This window comes from Bos mutus, chromosome 5 (genome assembly GCF_027580195.1).
Source record: "Bos mutus isolate GX-2022 chromosome 5, NWIPB_WYAK_1.1, whole genome shotgun sequence".
In the NCBI taxonomy this organism is placed as follows: Eukaryota; Metazoa; Chordata; class Mammalia; order Artiodactyla; family Bovidae; genus Bos; species Bos mutus.
The window spans coordinates 77,888,181-77,908,124 of NC_091621.1; the positions used below are offsets into that span (position 1 = coordinate 77,888,181).

The 19,944-nt window shown below is 42.2% G+C and overlaps 1 protein-coding gene across 1 annotated transcript in view; it reads right to left on the minus strand.

Annotated features, from left to right (window-relative positions):
* The window catches only part of HEBP1 (heme binding protein 1), a 37,471-nt gene extending 18,962 nt beyond the window's left edge, over positions 1–18,509 (minus strand). The window contains exon 1 of the mRNA XM_070371118.1: positions 18,314–18,509. Coding sequence (XP_070227219.1) covers positions 18,314–18,391 — 78 coding nt within the window. The 5' untranslated portion in view covers positions 18,392–18,509. The remainder of the gene's footprint in view (positions 1–18,313) is intronic.
* Between the last annotated feature and the right edge of the window lie 1,435 nt (positions 18,510–19,944).

The window sequence follows — 19,944 nt, forward strand, 5'->3', positions numbered from 1 at the left end:
GCCAGACATCCTGGAATGTGAAGTCAAGTGGGCCCTAGGAAGCATCACTACGAACAAAGCTAGTGGAGGTGATGGAATTCCAGTTGAGCTATTTCAAATTCTGAAAGATGATGCTGTGAAAGTGCTGCACTCAATATGCCAGCAAATTTGGAAAACTCAGCAGTGTCCACAGGACTGGAAAAAGTCAGTTTTCATTCCAATCCCAAAGAAAGGCAATGCCAAAGAATGCTCAAACTACCACACAATTGCACTCATCTCACACGCTAGTAAAGTGATGATTAAAATTCTCCAAGCCAGGCTTCAGCAATACGTGATCCGTGAACTTCCAGATGTTCAAGCTGGTTTTAGAAAAGGCAGAGGAACCAGAGATCAAACTGCCAACATCCGCTGGATCATCAAAAAAGCAAGAGAGTTCCAGAAAAACATCTATTTCTGCTTTATTGACTATGCCAAAGCCTTTGACTGTGTGGATCACAATAAACTGTGGAAAATTCTGAAAGAGATGGGAATACCAGACCATCTGACCTGCCTCCTGAGAAATCTGTATGCAGGTCAGGAAGCAACAGTTAGAACTGGACATGGAACAACAGACCGGTTCCAAACAGGAAAAGGAGTGCGTCAAAGCTGTATATTGTCACCCTGCTTATTTAACTTACATGCAGAGTACATCATGAGAAACCCTGGGCTGGAGGAAGCACAAGCTGGAATCAAGATTGCTGGGAGAAACATCAATAACCTCAGATATGCAGATGACACCACCCTTATGGCAGAAAGTGAAGAAGAACTTAAGAGCCTCTTGATGAAAGTGAAAGAGGAGAGTGAAAAGTTGGCTTAAAGCTCAACATTCAGAAAACTAAGATCATGGCATCTGGTCCCATCACTTCATGGGAAATAGATGGGGAAACAGTGGAAACAGTGGCTGACTATTTTTCTGGGCTCCAAAATCATTGCAGATGGTGACTGCAGCCATGAAATTAAAAGACGCTTACTCCTTGGAAGGAAAGTTATGACCAACCTAGACGGCATATTAAAAAGCAGAGACGTTACTTTGCCAACAAAGGTCCGTCTAGTCAAGGCTATGGTTTTTCCAGTGGTCATGTATGGATGTGAGAGTTGGATTATAAAGAAAGATGAGCGCAGAAGAATTGATGCTTTTGAACTGTGGTGTTGGAGAAAACTTGAGAGTCCCTTGGACTGCAAGGAGATCCAACCAGTCCATCCTAAAGGAGATCAGTCCTGAGTGTTCATTGGAAGGACTGATGTTGAAGCTGAAACTCCAGTACTTTGGCCACCTGATTAGAAGAACTGACTCATGGGAAAAGACCCTGATGCTGGGAAAGATTGAGGGCAGGAGGTGAAGGGGACGACAGAGGATGAGATGGTTGGATGGCATCACTGACTCGATGGACATGGGTTTGGGTGGACTCCAGGAGTTGGTGATGGACAGGGAGGCCTGGCGTGCCGGTTCATGGGGTCGAAAAGAGTCAGACATGACTTAGTGACTGAACAACAAAAACATACAGCTGCTAAGTGTTTGAAACTAGGAACCAGAATTTAAAGCCCCAGACTCTGGTCAAGGGGCTTCCCTAATAGCTCAGTTGGTAAAGGATCTGCCTGCAATACAGGAGACCCCAGTACAATTCCTGGGTTGGGAAGATCCACTGGAGAAGGGAAAGGCTACCCACTCCAATATTCGGGCCTAGAGAATTCCATGGATTGTATAGTCCATGGGGTCACAAAGAGTCAGACATGACTGAGTGACTTTCACTCAGTGGTCTAACACTTGTCACAAGGCTGTATGCTCCATGGGGGATGAAGTGAGTGTTTTTCAGCCTCTCTGTTTAGGTACAGAGGTAGGTATTTCTGACCGACATTTGTAGGCCTGTGTCAAACTCAGATCAAGGACATCAAAAGTCATTCAATGCAGTTCCTTCTCTTGCAAATGGAGAAACCAATGACCAGCTCTCTCCGGTAAGAGCTGGAAGTGTGCTTACAAATCCAGCAGTTCATTTGCCTCTTATTACAAGCAAGCAGTCCACTGTATAGTTGGACAAACAGGTCCGGAGCTCAGCCAGGGCCTGGTTCAGTTGGGACGCATCAGCAGAGGGGTAACCAAAGCTGTGAATGAGGTTGTGTTGCCCAGGGAACATATACTTGTGCTGCTGTGTGCTCAGTCGTGTCTGACTCTATACAACCCCAAGGACTGCAGTCCTCCAGGATCCTCTGTCCATGGGATTCTCCAGGCAAGAACACTGGAGTGGGTTGCCATGTGCTCCTCCAGATCTTCCTGACCCAAAGATCGAATCCAAGTCTCCCGAGTCTCCTGCACTGCAGGCAGATTCTTTGCCACCTGCACCACCTGGGAAGCCCCAGGGAAGTATACAGAGCATTCTATATAAATTAATCATGTTCATGAATCCCCCACCTAAAAGCTGGCATTCACCAAGCTCTTTCCTGTGATGGCTCAGGCACCACTGAGTGTCTACCTACCTCACCAGCAATGCTAGAGCACCTCCTCATTGGCCTTCTGCTATTTTTGTCAATGTCTTGGTCATTCCTACAGAGCCTCTGTACCCGCCTCTCCCTCTGCCTGGCGGATTCCCTTCCTTTCTCTGCGTGATGAACTCCTACTCATCCAACAGGTCTCAACCTAAAAAGTCACTTCCTCAGAGAGGATCCCAGTTTAAAACAGGTGCCCCATGATATTTTGCCTTTTGTTCTTGGAGTTCTCACGGCAAGAATACTGGAGTGGTTCTCCTTTTACACCTCCAGTGGACCGTGTTTTTTCAGAACTCTTCATTATGACCTGTCTGTCTTGGGTGGCCCTGTACAGCATGGCTCATAGCTTCACTGAGTTATGCAAGCCCCTTCGCCATAACAAGGCTCTGATCCCTGAAGGGGATTCATCTCACTGAAAAAGACCCTGATGTTGAGAAAGACTGAGGGCAAAGCAGAAGGTGGCGACAGAGGATGAGATGGTTAGTTGGAATCAATGACTCAATGGACATGAATCTGAGCAAACTCTGGGAGATGGTGAAGGACAGGGAAGCCTGGCGTGCTGCAGGCCGTGGGGTCACAAAGAGTCCAACATGACTTGGCAACTGAGCAACACTGGAATATAATTACAGTGGAAATTGTAATGGAATAATAACATGTTTAATTTCTACTGGCAACCATAAGCCCCATGGGGTCAGGGACTGTCTGCATTGTTTACCACTGTTATCTCTCAGTATCAAGGACCGTGTCTTTAATATATAGCAGGGTCTCTATACGGATTTGTGGACAAGGAGGCTGTGGGGGGGTGAAACCTGGCTTTACTCTAATGACAAGGAATTCGGCAACCATAGATGGCTGGAGAGAGGAGCACTTAGCCTAACTATATGTGTCTTGGAAGAAGGCTGCATCACACTGTCTGAAGGAGGTTCTCCAACAGGTACCCCCTGTTTTCACAGCATCCGTGTCTACAACTTCTCACCTGAACTGCTGGATCACTACGAAAATTCAGGTTTGAGAGATAGATATTGTCCAACTATTCTGGTTCTCCAGGGAGCTGAATTTAAATAGGTTCTATTTCTGCAGAAAATAAAGCACCTAATTTAACACTGTTAGCACATTTGATTCTTCAAATTTAACACCTTCAGTGCATTTCCTTGCTACATGGAACAAAATAATGACCCTTCCTGGCCCCACATTCAGCTAGCTCATGCTCCCAGTTACTAGATGAGGATTTCAGCCAGTGGCCACAAACACCAGTTTTCAATATTCAGTGGGAACCACAGTCAAGTCCCAGACAGACATGTTGAAAGAATGCCTTTGCAAGGCTGGTTTTTCCCCTTGCCACTTTGTCAGGGAATGTTTAACAGGAGGATTCCTACGTGCTGTTTCTCATAAATCCTCTGTTCCTTATCAGTTTCTGTTGTCAGAAACTAGTGGAACAGCAAGCTGCTCCCAGGACTGAGGTCATTATGTGTGACAGGCCTGAATCTCCTTCAGTAAACATTCTCTTTACGACAAAACTGCTTAGTCTCGATCCCCTTTCTTGAGATATAGATTGTCTCCTGACCTTGTGACCATTATTAATCCCTTGTTCCCTTGGTAATGGTTGCTATATGTTTGGTTTTCTGATCTTTATCATTGTGGAAAGAAATTTCTTGAACAACAGCCTATATATACTCACAGAAAGATCATTAAAGCACCTTTGCTCCATCAGAGTTTGGGTCCCCGTGTCTTTCTTTCTTTCTTCCCCTCTCTCTCTCTCCCTCCCTCCGGCTCTCTTTTACTTTCTTATCATCAACTCTGGACCACCAGGTTCTGGTCCATTAAAGGACCCCAACAAGTGGCGCCCAGAACAGGGACACTGGCATACATGGCTTTTTGGACAGAGTGACTCCAGGCTTATTGAGGTCAGGACCTATTGAGGTCGGTAAGTACTAAGACATGGGTCAAACGGCTAGAAAACCCCATCATTTCTCTGCTTTACTTCACCATTTGTTTAAAGCTCACGGACTTTTGGTTCGTGCCAATGAATAGAGGCTTGCTTTCAAACAGTGGTTAAATGTAATCCTTGGTTCCCTGATAGGGGCATTTTGATTTACAGATTTGGCACCAAGTCAAAGAAAATGTTGAATGAGTCACCAGGCAGGAAAAAAATATTCCAGTTGATTTCTGGCCCCTATGGGCTCACATTAAAGCTATAATTCTGCCATTTCAAGGTAAATTCTAGGCTTCACGATATTTGACAACAGACAGAACACGAATTGCATGAATATGAATTAGATGATGAAACTTTACAAAAGGCCCAATTAGAACAACATAAAATATTTCAAAAGTTTCCTCCTAGCCCTGCCCCGGCTGCTCCAAATGCTCCTCCTCTGCCAGCAGGCACGAATCCAGAAGTCTTTCCTTTTTTAGAACCTAATGATTCTAGTAACGACTCTCCTAAGACGTTTTTTGACACCAGAACTGGCAATGCTCGAGCTGGCACTCCCCAAAACCAAATTATTTTTGAAATGTTAACTGGCACTAAACAATTTGATACCATAGAAGCTCAAACACAGTGCCCTCCCTTATTGCATCAACAATTAAAAACAGTAGCCTTTGAAGCTTGGGATGGAATTACTCCTCAAGGAGAACCTACAGGTAGCTACACTAAAATATTACAAGGACTTAATGAAAGTTACGCTGATTTTTAAGCTAGATTAGAAACTGCTATTTCCCGTACTGTAATTGGAGAAGAAACCAAAAAACAGCTAGAGAAATTACTTGCTTATGAAAATACAAATCAGAAATGTCAAAAAGCTATCTTTCCAATTCATGAGACTGGGACTATTAATGATTATTTGAAGGCTTGTTGCAATCTAAGATCAGGAACTCAAAAGATGCAAATGCTAGCTGAGACAATGGCTGCTACCTTTAGAAAGGAAAATGAAAGATGCTTTACATGTGGAGATAAATACCACTTAAAAAGGGACTGCCCTAAGAAGGCTAATAAAAAACCTACAAAAATTTGCCCTTGCTGCCATAGAGGAGTGCATTGGGCCAAAGATTGTAAATCTAAATTTGATATTGAAAGAAAACCTATTCCAGGAAACTTCAGGCAGGGGACCCCCCAGGTCCCCTTCAACAAAAACCAGGGGCAAATTCTATCTTTTCCCTCAAACCCTCAACATCACTGCTGTCGATATACCAGCCTTAAGTGACTTTTTCCTTTACCCTCAAGCAGTCCCTTCTAAAATACCTACCGGACTTTTTGGACCCCTGCCCCTACAAACCTTCAGCCTTTTACTTGGCCAGTCTAGTTTGACTTCTAAAGGAATTACTATTCACCCTGGAATAATTGATTCAGATTACAAAGGGCAGATTCAAATTATGATGTCATCGCAGATTCTATGAAAATTCAAAAAGGGGGACAAAATTGCTCAATTACTTCTTTTACCTTACCTTTCTATTAACTCCTCTAAAAATATACAGACAGGCAGATTCGGCAGTGCAGATCAAAAACAATCCTTATGGACATCATTGGTATCTGAATATGCCCAATATGCCCAAAGATTTTCTGGTCTTCTCAAACACTGGATCTAATATTAATATTACTATTATTTCCAAACACTTATGGCCCAAATCCTGGCCTATACAAAAAATCTTTTGCCAAACTGCAGGAATTTCTCAAACCAAAGAACAAGAAATTTATCAAAATGTTCAAATCTACCCATATGAAGGACCAAAAGGCCAGCCTGCAACATTAAGACCTTATGTGATAGATGTACCCCTTAATCTAACAGAAAGAGACTTATGCAATGACAAACTCAGATACACATTCCACATTTTTCCTAAGGGCCACTGCTCATTTAACAAATAAAGCAATTATTAAAATAACTTGGAAGAATGAAGAACCTATTTGGACACAGCAATAGCCCCTTACGAAAGAAAAATTACAGTCTACTAAAGAACTTCAGTTCAGTTCAGTTCAGTTCAGTCACTCAGTCATGTCCGACTCTTTGCAACCCCATGAACTGCACCACGCCAGGCCTCCCTGTCCATCACCAACTCCCAGAGTTCACTCAAACTCATGTCTATCGAGTCGGTGATGCCATCCAGCCATCTTATCCTCTGTCACCCCCTTCTCCTCCTGCCCCCAATCCCTCCCAGCATCAGAGTCTTTTCTAATGAGTCAACTCTTCGCATGAGGTGGCCAAAGTATTGGAGTTTCAGCTTTAGCATCAGTCCTTCCAAAGAACACCCAGGACTGATCTCCTTTAGAATAGACTGGTTGGATCTCCCTGCAGTCCAGGGGACTCTCAAGAGTCTTCTCCAACACCACAGTTCAAAAGCATCAATTCCTTGGTGCTCAGCTTTCTTCACAGTCCAACTCTCACATCCATACATGACAACAGGAAAAACTATAGCCTTGACTAGATGGACCTTTGTTGGCAAAGTAATGTCTCTGCTTTTGAATATGCTATCTAGGTTGGTCCTAACTTTCCTTCCAAGGAGTAAGTGTCTTTTAATTTCATGGCTGCAGTCACCATCTGCAGTGATTTAGGAGCCCAGAAAAATAAAGTCAGTCACTGTTTCCACTGTTTCCCCATCTATTTCCCATGAAGTGATGGGACCAGATGCCATGATCTTCATTTTCTGAATGGTGAGCTTTAAGCCAACTTTTTCACTCTCCTCTTTCACTTTCATCAAGAGGCTTTTTAGTTCCTCTTCACTTTCTGCCATAAGGGTGGTGTCATCTGCATATCTGAGGTGATTGATATTTCTCTCAGCAATATTGATTCCAGCTTGTGCTTCTTCCAGCCCAGGGTTTCTCATGATGTACTCTGCATAGAGGTTAAATAAGCAGGGTGACAATATACAACCTTGACGTACTCCTTTTCCTATTTGGAACCAGTCTGTTGTTCTATGTCCAGTTCTAACTGTTGCTTCCTGACCTGCATACAGGTTTCTCAAGAGGCAGGTCAGGTGGTCTGGTATTCCCATCTCTTTCAGAATTTTCCATAGTTTCTTGTGATCCACATAGTCAAAGGCTTTGGCATAGTCAATAAAGCAGAAATAGACGTTTTTCTGGAACTCTCTTGCTTTTTTGATGATCCAGTGGATGTTGGAAATTTGATCTCTGGTTCCTCTGCCTTTTATAAAACCAGCTTGAATATCTGGAAGTTCATGGTTCACGTATTGCTAAAGCCTGGCTTGGAGAATTTTGAGCATTACTTTACTAGCGTGTGGGATGAGTGCAATTGTGCGGTAGTTTAAGCATTCTTTGGCATTGCCTTTCTTTGGGATTGGAATGAAACTGACTTTTCCAGTCCTGTGGCCACTGCTGAGTTTTCCAAATTTGCTGGCATATTGAGTGCAGCACTTTCACAGCATCATCTTTCAGGATTTGAAATAGCTCCACTGGAATTCCATCACCTCCACTAGCTTTGTCGTAGTGATGCTTTCTAAGGCCTACTTGACTTCACATTCCAGGATGTCTGGCTCTAGGTTAGTGATCACACCATCATAATTATCTGGGTCATGAAAATCTTTTTTGTACAGTTCTTCTGTGTATTCTTGCCACCTCTTCTTAATATTTTCTGCTTCCGTTAGGTCCATACCATTTCTGTCCTTTATCAAGCCCATCTTTGCATGAAATGTTCCCTTGGTATCTCTAATTTTCTTGAAGAGATCTCTAGTCTTTCCCATTCTGTTGTTTTCGTCTATTTCTTTGCACTGATCGCTGAGGAAGGCTTTCTTATCTCTCCTTGCTATTCTTTGGAACTCTGCATTCAGCTGCTTATATCTTTCCTTTTCTCCTTTGCTTTTCATCACTTTTCTTCTTTTCACAGCTATTTGTAAGGCCTCCCCAGACAGCCATTTCGCTTTTTTGCATTTCTTTTCCATGGGGATGGTCTTGATCCCTGTCTCCTGTACAATGTCACGAACCTCCGTCCATAGTTCATCAGGCACTCTATCTATCAGATCTCGTCCATTAAATCTACTTCTCACTTCCACTGTATAATCATAAGGAATTTGATTTAGGTCATACCTGAATGGTCTAGTGCTTTTCCCTACTTTCTTCAATTTAAGTCTGAATTTGGCAATAAGGCGTTCATGATCTGAGCTACAGTCAGCTCCCGGTCTTGTTGTTGCTGACTGTATAGAGCTTCTCCATCTTTGGCTGCAAAGAATATAATCAATCAGATTTCAGTATTGGCCATCTGGTGATGTCCATGTATAGAGTCTTCTCTTGTGTTGTTGGACGAGGGTGTTTGTTATGACCAGTGCGTTCTCTTGGCAAAACTCTATTAGCCTTTGCCCTGCTTCATGCCATATTCCAAGGCCAAATTTGCCTGTTACTCCAGGTGTTTCTTGATTTCCTACTTTTGCATTCCAGTCCCCTATAATGAAAAGGACATCTTTTTTGGGTGTTAGTTCTAAAAGGTCTTGTAGGTCTTCATAGAACCATTCAACTTCAGCTTCTTCAGCGTTACTGGTTATAGACACACAATTAGAATTAAAACATATTGAGGAATCTTGCTCTCCTTGGAATTCTCCTATTTTTGTTATAAAAAAGAACTCTAACAAATGGCATCTCTTAACAGACCTTAGAAAAGTTAATGCATCTATGAAACTTATGGGTGCATTACAACCAGGGATCCCATCACCTACTACTATTCCTCAAAATTGGCACGTTATTATTACTGATTTACAAGATTGCCTTTTTAATATACCTTTACATCCTTTAGACTGGGAGAGATTCACTTTCTCTCTCCCTTATCCTAATCATATCAGGCCTCATAAAAGATTTCAATAGACTGTGTTACCTCAAGGTATGCTTAACAGTCCTACTATTTGTCAAAATTTTGTAGCCAAGACTTAACATCCAATGTGACAGCAATTCCCTCATTCATATATCATTAATAATATACTGTAACTACAAAAAGGAGAAATGATATTTTTGACACTGAAAGGCCATGATATTCTTTAGACTCCAGAGAAAACTGATTAAAATAAAATCTTTTTTGAAATGCAAAACTGGTTCTTCTTATGTATGCAGTTAGGAAAAGGTTAAATACTGTTAAAATACTTTTTTGGAACTCCAATTCTGCCTGGGAAACAAAAACAGGCCTAAGAAAAAACCTGAAGTTAACTCTTATCATGTCCTTGGGATACACAGCCCACTCTACCTAGGACTCCAGCCATAAACAAATTGGTGGAACTCAAAAAAAAAAAAAAAAATTTTAAATTTCAAGCAGAAAACTATGCCTGTCTATCTAAAATTATCTATGTCTCACTATAAGTCTTTGTTTTTGGATAATATGAAATTAATGAGCTCCATTTAAATTTAAGTTCACGTGAACTGAAAAATATTCAATATTAAGAATAATGTTTATTTAAATATACATATAATTGTTTGCTAATCTAATTAAGACATGTCTTAAGTCATCAACATAATGTAATACTTTTACTATGCCTAGGTTTAAGGTAAACTAAATTTGTCAACAAAAGGTAACTCTTTATATATATAAATATATAAATGAGAATTTTTAGATAAAAACTCTATTAAAATAATTATATTTTAGAAATGATAAACTAAATGATAAAAGTTTATTAAATAGCTAGGTCATTTCCAAATAAAGTAAGATTTTAAAACATTAATTACTGAACACTAACTTCCTTACAAAAAGTTTTTCTTACAGAAAAACTAGAGATTTTAAACTATTTATAAATATATATATTTATAATATATTCACCAATCTATAAAATGCTAACATACAAGACACTTGTTGCTAAAGAAAATACATATGCTTTTAATAAAAAGATATAAGAAATGGCAAATAAAATGATAAATACAAAAATATAAAAAAGGTTTATGACAAATGAAAGAAAATTTTATGGAAAATGGATGTAACTCATTGCCCTTAACTTTCTTCCTCTTCCTTCTTACGTCTCAATTGATACAAATTCTTCTTTTATACGGGCCACACCTCTCAGAGGTGAAACTATACGACATTTAATAACCCACCTGATAGCTTACTTTCCAATAATGAGAACACCTAATTCTATAAAAACAGACAATGGCCCTGCCTATTTTCTAAACAATTCAAACAATTTTTACATTCATTCTCTATTAAACAGATTATAATCATTCCTTATAATCCACAAACACAAGACATAATTAAACAAATACATTACACACTAAAACTACAAATAAAAAATTAAATAAAGGGAATACACAAGAACACTTTTATCTTCCTTATCCAGAGGAGACTTTACTAGATTCCAACGCAATATATTCTTTAAGCCTATAACTATTGTTAATATAGCTTTATTTCTATTTCTGGTCTGTAAGATTCTTAAAATAACATCAACTTCAGTGCCTGTTTCACAATACAAAACAAAAACAACATAAAAATTATACCATTTGCCAAATAAGTTATTTGTTCCTAAGAGTATCAAAAGTGCAAAATATTCACCTTCTTTTCAGGTCTGTCTTAAAAGTATAATCATCTTCCTTAACACACTGAACAGAGAGATTCAACAGCTGCCAGGCTGCCTTTCTTTTCCGGGGACAAGGTCAGGTATTTGGATGTGAGCAGCATTCATATGTCAAGTTGTTCTGCATCAGCTTGTCAGTAATTTCACTTAGGAAAAATGTTTGAGTGTTTGCTCCTAATCCTTAGCCCCAAATAACACAAACCACTTAAAACACAGTCAGATCCCATTTCTTTTTATATCAGGAAAAATGTATGTACTCAATGAGGAGGAAATCAACTCATTACTTCAAAACCACAGCCAAATACCAGTCCCCAAACAGATCTCTAGATGATTTTTTTTTGGACTGAAATATTTCCTAGGAATGTTTTCATCATTATCATTTCCTTTCTTCCTATAACTATTGTTAATACAGCTTTATTTAATTTTTTTAAACGTACCACAAAGAGATATTTTGACAAAAGCAGAAAAACATCTCGAGACATTGAAGGACACCTCCCTTCCTTTGCCCATTTGGTATCAAGATGGGTTAACTAATCAATGGAAATCTAAAACTAATCTTACAGGGAAAGGGTATGCTTCTATTTCTCCAGATGGATCCAACGAACTCACATGGCTTCCTCTTCAGAAGATTCAACCTAGGGGGGGCCCCCAGCATTCAAACTAGAGACGAAACAACAAAAACCCCAAGAGGAAGAAATTCCAATACAAGCCATGGCGGCTTTAAAAGTTTCCAAAAAATGCCGCACTTGACGTCATCAACCTCATGATCTCCCTACTTGGGGACAGATAAAAAGCCTTACTAATCAAACTGAAAATCTGATTTCTCAACACGGAATGCCTCGGAATCCTGAAAATATTTTTGTCGCTATGCTTGCTTTTGCTTCCCCCGCTCAGGCTGACTTGATTGATCACACTTATTGGGCTTATATACCTAACCTCCCCTTTTATTATAGGTTATAGAATGGACAGATATAGGACCAATCGTATCCACTAATGACTCAACACATATGTCCCCTCCTTGGAGCTTGGAGGAGCCCTCTCATCCTGAGGAAGAAGGAAGACTAATTAACATTTCTCTAGGCTATGAAATCCTTCCTTTATGCATGGGCCCAATAAAATTATGTATTAATGTTAATCGACAAACATGGGCTTTTGTCCTGCCTCCAAAAAAGGAAATTCCACACATTGCTTGGACTGTTTACTGCCCTGTCCTTTTATAAAAACCATGTTAATACTACCAAAACTCTAGGAAAAGGACAAAAGTTAAAATGTAAGGGGTTTACTTATAAAAACTTTAAACATACTCCTGTTTATTGAGATAAATGTCAAGGTAAATCAGAGAAATTAATGTTTATGGCCAATTTCACCATTGTTGATTGGGGACACCATGTTATGTGGGTATCTAACTGCTCAGATGATATAAACTGCACCATGTGTGACTATGCTACTCAAGTAGCATAGAAGACTACCAACAGTTCAATGAAACACTTCCATGAAAAGGACTCCTTGGCTGGCTTGACGGTGAAATGACACCTTCTCACCCTCAAATCGTCCTCGATAAACAGATTGGGCCTAATCAATGGGACATCTGGAAACTTGCTGAGAGCACTGAAGAACTTGGGACTTAGACTGGACATTTCACAGGGACCAATCATAGTCATAATAATTATTTATTTTGCTATAATCAATCATATTTCATACAAGCCTGTATTCCACTCCCTTTTGTTGTAGCTACAGGAAATTTACAATTCAATAAGACTTTACATTCTGTAACTTGTATAAATTGCAAATTATACACTTGTCTTAACTCTCCTGTTTCCTTAAGAAATGAATCCCTTTTGATTCTTCGATCTCGACATAGTCTGTGGTTACCAATAAATCTCCAGCGGCCCTGGGAAGCCTGGGAAGATCCCATGGCTGGACTTGCTTCCCGGTTACTTACGAAATTGCTCTGGCGATCTAAACGATTCATTGGATGGCTGATTTTTGGCATTTTGGGATTAACAGTTATTTGCACCACTGCTGCTGTCACTGGTGTTACTTTACAAACTACAATTCAAACACATAATTTTATCCAAAATTGGACTAAAGATGCTCATACTATGTGGGCCACTCAGGTTCAGATAAATGAGGAAATTCAAGATGAAATACAGGAACTAAAAACAGCCATCAGATGGGTTGGAGATCAATTAATAGATGTACAAAAACAGGTGATGCTAAAATGTGATTGGAATTCTTCTCAATTTTGTGTTACTCCTGTTCAATTCAATAATAGTGCCTACAACTGGGAACAAATCAAATTTCATTTACAAAACATACATGATAATGCCTTTCTGAATGTACAATTATTAAAAAAAGAAATCTTTGAAACCTTTTCTAAAAATCTGCCCTCTTCCACTAATTTGAAAACTTTAGCTGAACAACTAGCTGATCAATTATCTGGGCTAGACCCACGAAGATGGTTTCAAAGCATTACTCACAACATCGGTTCTAGAACTGTAATTTTGGTGACTGTCTTAACAATTATATATGTCGTTTACTGTTGCCTTCACGCAAAAATTGTTAAAACTAAACAAACTCTAATGGTCAGAACCCTTTTTACAAATATTATAAATAAATAAGGGGCAATTGTCAGGGAATGTTTAACAGGAGGATTCCTACATGCTGTTTCTCATGAGTCCTTTGTTTCTTTTTAAGTGGGAAAGCACGCTGCTCCCAGGACTGAGGTCATTGTGTGAGACAGGCCTGAATCTCCTTCAGTGAACATTCTCTTTACGACAAAACTGCTTAGTCGCGATCCCCTTTCTTGAGATATGGATTGTCTCCTGACCTTGTGACCATTATTAATCCCTTGTTCCCTTGGTAATGGTTGCTATATGTTTGGTTTTCTGATCTTTATCAATGTCAAAAGAAATGTCTTGTACAACAGCCTATATATACTCACAGAAAGATCATTAAAGTACCTTTGCTTCATCAGAGCTTGGGTCCCTGTGTCTTTCTTTTTTTCTCTGTCTCCCTCCCTCCGGCTCTCTCTCTTTCACTTTCTTATCATCGACTCCGGACCACCAGGTTCTGGTCCATTAAAGGACCCCAACACCACCTGATGTGGTGGGTATACACACTGATTTTGGAAGACAGCTTTCTCATTATAAAGGAATAACAATAATGATGATCAAGCTGAGCACTTTCTATGTGTCCTGTATTATTTTAAATATTTTATATGGATCCATTCATTCAACCCTCCAACAACCCAGTGAAGTGTTCTCATCTTCATTTTCAGATGAAGCTGGAGCACACAAGGTTAAGCAACATGCCCAAGATACATTGGCAAGAAGTGGAGCCAGGATTCCAAGCCACACAGTGGGGCCCTAACCAATGTGCACAGGCTGGAAACAAATCCCATAAAGATATCAGTTAGTAATATCAGTCCTGCACTGAGCACCCACAAGTCCCGCCCAAACCCACACAAAGAGGTGTAGGTCCATCTCCCCCTCCAGGCAAGGCAGAAGGCACCTGATAAGGTCTGTAGCAGCCTGGGCCCCCAGCAGGTACCTGAAATCAGCCCTGAACATCTGGTTGAACCTAACCTCAAGCTACATGGGGCATACCATGTGCTCCATCCATTGACCCAGAACAGTGGACAACAGTTTCTGACTTAAGACTCTTTCCAAGGAGAGACCATTTAGAAAAAGATCATCTTCACAATAACACCCTGCAAGTGTATATATTTTTTAAAAGGGTTATAAGAGTCTTTGAATGTTTAATTCTCACACAAGGCACTGTCATTCTCATCCTACAGTTGAGGAATTTCAGGGTTCAGAGAGTTTGAGAGGTTAAGCAAAGTGAAGTGAAAGTTGCTCAGCTGTGTCCAGCTCTTTGCAACCCATTGACTATACAGTCCATGGAATTCTTCAGGCCAGAATACTAGAGTGGGTAGCCTTTCCCATCTCCAGGGGAACTTCCCAACCCAGAGATTGAACCCAGGTCTCCTGCAGTGCGGACGGATTCTTTACCAGCTGAGCCTGAGAGGTTAAGTAACTTACCCCAAATTACCTGTAAGAAAAGGAAAGTTAACAATCAAGCGCTAGGTACTCTGTTGCACAATTTATAATTGGGTCTCATTTATATTTCAATACAATCTTACAAGATGTGAAGTATTTTTCCCCCCTCATCAGCATCAGAGGTTAAGCTACCCAGGACCATGAAGCTAGTGAGAATGGAGTTGAGCTGAATTCTGACATAACAATATCACAACACTTGTAGGGTGTTTTAGTTTATAAATCATTTTCATGTTTCTCAAACAAATGTAAAATTTCTGTCAACTCTGGGAGCGGATGGAGGAGATATTTTCATACCCCTTCTAAGCTGCAGAAACTGAGGTTCATTCGGGTTAAATGATTTGCTTCGGCTTGGTAATAACACCCTGTATGGCCCCATATTCTTTTTTTTTTTAGTTTAAACTTTTTATTTTCTATTGGGGTGTAGCAGATTAACAACACTGTGATAGCTTCAGGTGAACGGGAAGGGACTCAGCCATACATATACATGTATCCATTCTCCCCCAAACTCCCCTCCACGCTGCCACATAACATTGAGCAGAGCTCCCTGTGCTATACAGTGGGTCCTTGTTGGTTATCCATTTTAAATATGGCTGTCTGTACACATCCATCAAGGACTAACTATTCCTCTTCCTCATCCTTCTCGCAGACAACCATGTTTGTTCTCTAAGTCTGTGAGTCTCTTTCTGTTTTGTAAGTTCATTTGTATCATTTCGTTTTAGGTTCCACATATAAGGGATGTCATATGATATTTCTCCTTCTCTGTCTGACTTACTTCACTCAGGATGGTAATCTCTAGGTCCACCCATGTCGCTATAAATTGGCCCCATATTCTTACCAAATGTTGAGGAAAGATGCTTATCAGGGAGGTGCATTTATGCCTGGAGACAACAAATCCGTGGCAGGTGACTCTGTACTGATAAACGGCTATTAAGGAAAAAGACTTTTGAACAGAGGCACCTTGACTCAAGGGATTGATTTCACAGATACTAAAAAAGCTGAAAGGGGCTTCCCAGGTGGCACTAGTGGTGAAGAAAACCAGCCTGCCAATGCAGGACATGTAAGATGCAGGTTCGAGCCCTGGATAGGGAAGATCCTCTGGAGGAGGGCATGGCAACCCACTCCAGTATTCTTGTCTGGAGAATCCCATGGACAGAAGAGGCTGGTGGGTTACAGTCCATGGGGTTGCAGAGTCAGACACGACTGAACAACTTAGCAAAAGAGCTGAGAAGCCCACCAGGGAACAGTGAAGCAACCCAGAGGTTTGCAAGAACCCTACAGGGCTGTGGAGGCAGGGTGATCTGTTACCTGAGCTCAGATACCTGGGTCATGTGGTGAAACCTAGAAGCATGGTAACCTGGCCAGCAAGAGTTGGAGCCCCAGAGAAGCTCCTGGTTCCAGAGACCTCATAGGGTGGAGAAGGAGATGAGAAATACCCTGGTCTCTCCCTTCTTCCCATCCTCCTGTCTCCTTCTAGTGCTTTCTCCCAGGAGACCAAACCCTCAGCTTGCATTGCAAATAATCCTGTACCCCAAAGACAAAGTGAGCCCAATTCTATTACAGAAAGGAAAGATCTCTGCGAGGTTTAAGTAACAGGTGGTGGATTCTTCAGTGTCAAGACCAAGAAGGACCCTGGAGGTCACTGGGCTGAGTCCACAGATGGGTGTGCACACGGGCGACATCCCATCAGACACCTCCTCCTGCCCACCTGATCTGCAATGTTTACAAACATTTTAACAGTTAAAACTGACACAGTTGCCCTACTCCAACTACAGCCTCAGCCTAACACTCTCTAATCCTTCCTCCCCTTTCCTGCTTTTTTTTAAATCACAGTACTGACCACCACCCAATACATGAAATATTTGACATTTAATTGTTCACTAGTCACTAAAACAGAAGCTCCACGAGGACAGGGATTTTTTCCAGTTTTGTTCACTATTTTACCCCACTGCCTGTAGGAGTACCTGACCCTCACTTGGCACTTAACAGTTATTTGTTGAATGAATAAATTTTATATCTAGAGATTTCACACAAAAGTCTGCGTTGCTAGTTTTCCTTAAAAACCTGGCAACCCTGGTTCACATCAATGCATGACGTGTGTGCCCAGTCACTCAGTCGTGTCTGACTCTCCAGCCCCATTGACTGCAGCCCACGAGGCTCTTCTGTCCATGGGATTCTCTCCAGGCAACAATACTGGAGTGGGTTGCCATTTCCTCCTCCAGGGAATCTTCCTGACCCAGGGATCGAACCCACGTCTCAAGCATCACCTGCGTTGGCAGGTGGATTCTTTACCACTGCATGACAACTGCCTGGAATCACTCTGTGTAGATGAGGACTTGAGTTCTCACTCCACGTAGCCTCAGCTTGCCTCAGTCTGTCACCCATTTTCATCATCAGATGCCTGGCTGCTTGTAGGCATCTGAAAAGGTCACCTTTGATAGATCTAAACTGCTCATTCTACATATGAGTAAGGAGACAGATAAAGACAAAGGTACAGGCCTCTGGCTATTAGCTGCTTAAACAGTCCAGACTCTAGTTGAGGGTTTTGTGTGATGATCGTTGTAATGGGTACCTGGCCTTGGCCGCCCGGACAACACGGTTTTTTAACAAAAGCAGCACTGGGTGGGGAGCTAAGTTTCCAGCCAGGAGGAGCACAAAGTACCTGTCTGCAATGAGCTTATCACCCAGTGGCAGATTCCTTGTTTTCCGGGAGCAGTCCAATCTGCCTGGGTGAGCACTGATGTCAATTTGGGGGAAAACTGCGATGATGCCTCACTCATCCTGTATTCTAGGCGCCCAGTTCTGGGAGTTCCATTGACCAACAAGACATTTCACAGCTCTGAGCCTGTGCACAGGCTCTTCTCGTTTCTGACCATTCCTGCATACTCCCGAGGCCCAGCTGAGGGCACTTCCTCTGCGAGGGCCTCACCGTCACCCACTGGCAGAAGTGGACTGCTCCTTGCCAGGTGCTCCTGGCCTTCCACAGTTACCACCACGCGGCGCGGATCTTGTTCTTCTAAACTCCGCTCTCCACCGAGGACGGTTTGGGAGCTTCTTCAGGATAAGCTCTTTTTCAGTCCTTCCTGCAACCGAAGACCTCGCAGTACACGAATATTCAGAATGTTTGTAATATATAGATGGACCAGTGCATTCAACAGGCGCAGCCCATCTCGTTAAGCTGGGATTCTCCCCTCAAACCCATCCTGTCTCTCTGTCTCCCCCTCCTCCCAGCTGAGCCCTCTTTCCGGTCCTCAACAGCCCTGTGGGCCTACCTTGCTCCCTTTGCTCAGGACCTGCCAAGGCCAAGTCTCTACGCTCCCGAACAGCGAGTTCTTGATCATGCCCAACATGGTGTCGCCGTGGTGCTCAAGACGCGCGGGGAAACACGGGGTAGGGGGAAAGGGCTGGCGCAGCCGGCGCGAGCAGGGATCCCGGGCGAGCGCGGGAGGGTGGGGCGCGGAGGATGGGCGTGGCCCTTATAGATGTGGCGCACTGGGCTCCGCCCCTCAGAACGCGCTCGGGGTGGAGGGAGGGCGGGGCGCGACTTGTGGAAGTGGCCAAGATGGGCGGGGCGTCTCGGCCTCCGCCCCTCGGAACGCGCTCGGAGAGGCGGGACGCGGCGAAAGGGGCGGAGCAGGGACTGCGCTCCACCTCCGCCCGGCTTCCCGCCGGTATCCCGCGGGGGAACCGGTTTCTGCCAGTCCAAGCCTCCAGTATTGACTGACTTTTTTGCCTGGATACTGATGCTTCCCAGGGCGGGACTTAGGTAGCGGTGGTGAACACCTTCCCCCCACACCCCCAATCTGTTCCCCCTCCGCGTCCTCTCTCTGGTACTTGGGCTGCAGACCCTCCGGATTCCTCGCATGCTTTGCGGGGCCTTCACCCACCAGGCTCTGTACCCAGGCAGGTACTGTACCAGGTTCGCAGTCTTTGTAGCCCTCGCCCCTAGGGGCCCCCGACTGCCGCATCTCCACTGGTAGAGGTCCTAGTTTGCCCCCTACCTGTCCCCCTGCCCTTCCACCTTCCATCCAGACGATTGAAAACGCATATTAACTAGATTTCTACTTATCACTTTCTTTATCCAACCCATTTTAGTCATAGATTCTACGTTAATTTCCCAAGTCACAGCTTTTCGGATTTCTTCTATTCAAAACATTCTAACCAATTTTATTACCATTTATCGAGTGTCTGCTGTCCCTACCAAATATTTTACAAACATTACCTCTCCTCATCACACCACTAAACGTCTTTTATAGTCATTTTACAAAGGAGGAACCCGAAGTTCAACATAATTATGCTTTTTGCATATTTGCCCACTGGTTACACTGTCATCTGGGATTGTCAACCTAATTGTTTGCCTCCTCTATGCAGGCTTTTCTGAACCAAAACTGAGGAACCTCTTGCTGTGCCTGTATCTTGTAATGGAAGACCTTGAACCCAAGTGGGGCATTGGGAATCAATAACGGTGATACTAATGATCTCCAGTTTTATGGTAACATATTAACTTTATTACCTGTGGATAAAAAGGCTTACTTTTTGACAAATATTTGTTGATTGCTATAAAATAAGTGGCCACTTAATTATTTTATACTTTCTTGACTTTTATAAGATGCCATTGATTATAAGAGGCATGTTATTTTACATCCCATTAACGTAGAACACAAATGCTAACAAGTTAACTGTGATGTTCAGTTGATTTTACAGTATCCAGAGATACTAAAATGTGAAGTAGCGTGCAGCTTACAATTCATAAGAAATTGTATGTTGCTGTCAAGAGCCCCTGAGAGGGGCTACTCATAGCCATGTCCTTTTGTTATAAATGAAGATCTTCAAGGGTAAAGATCTATTTTGCTTTAGCCTTTTCCTCACTCACCACAGCCAGGGGTTGCATAATGATTGTCAA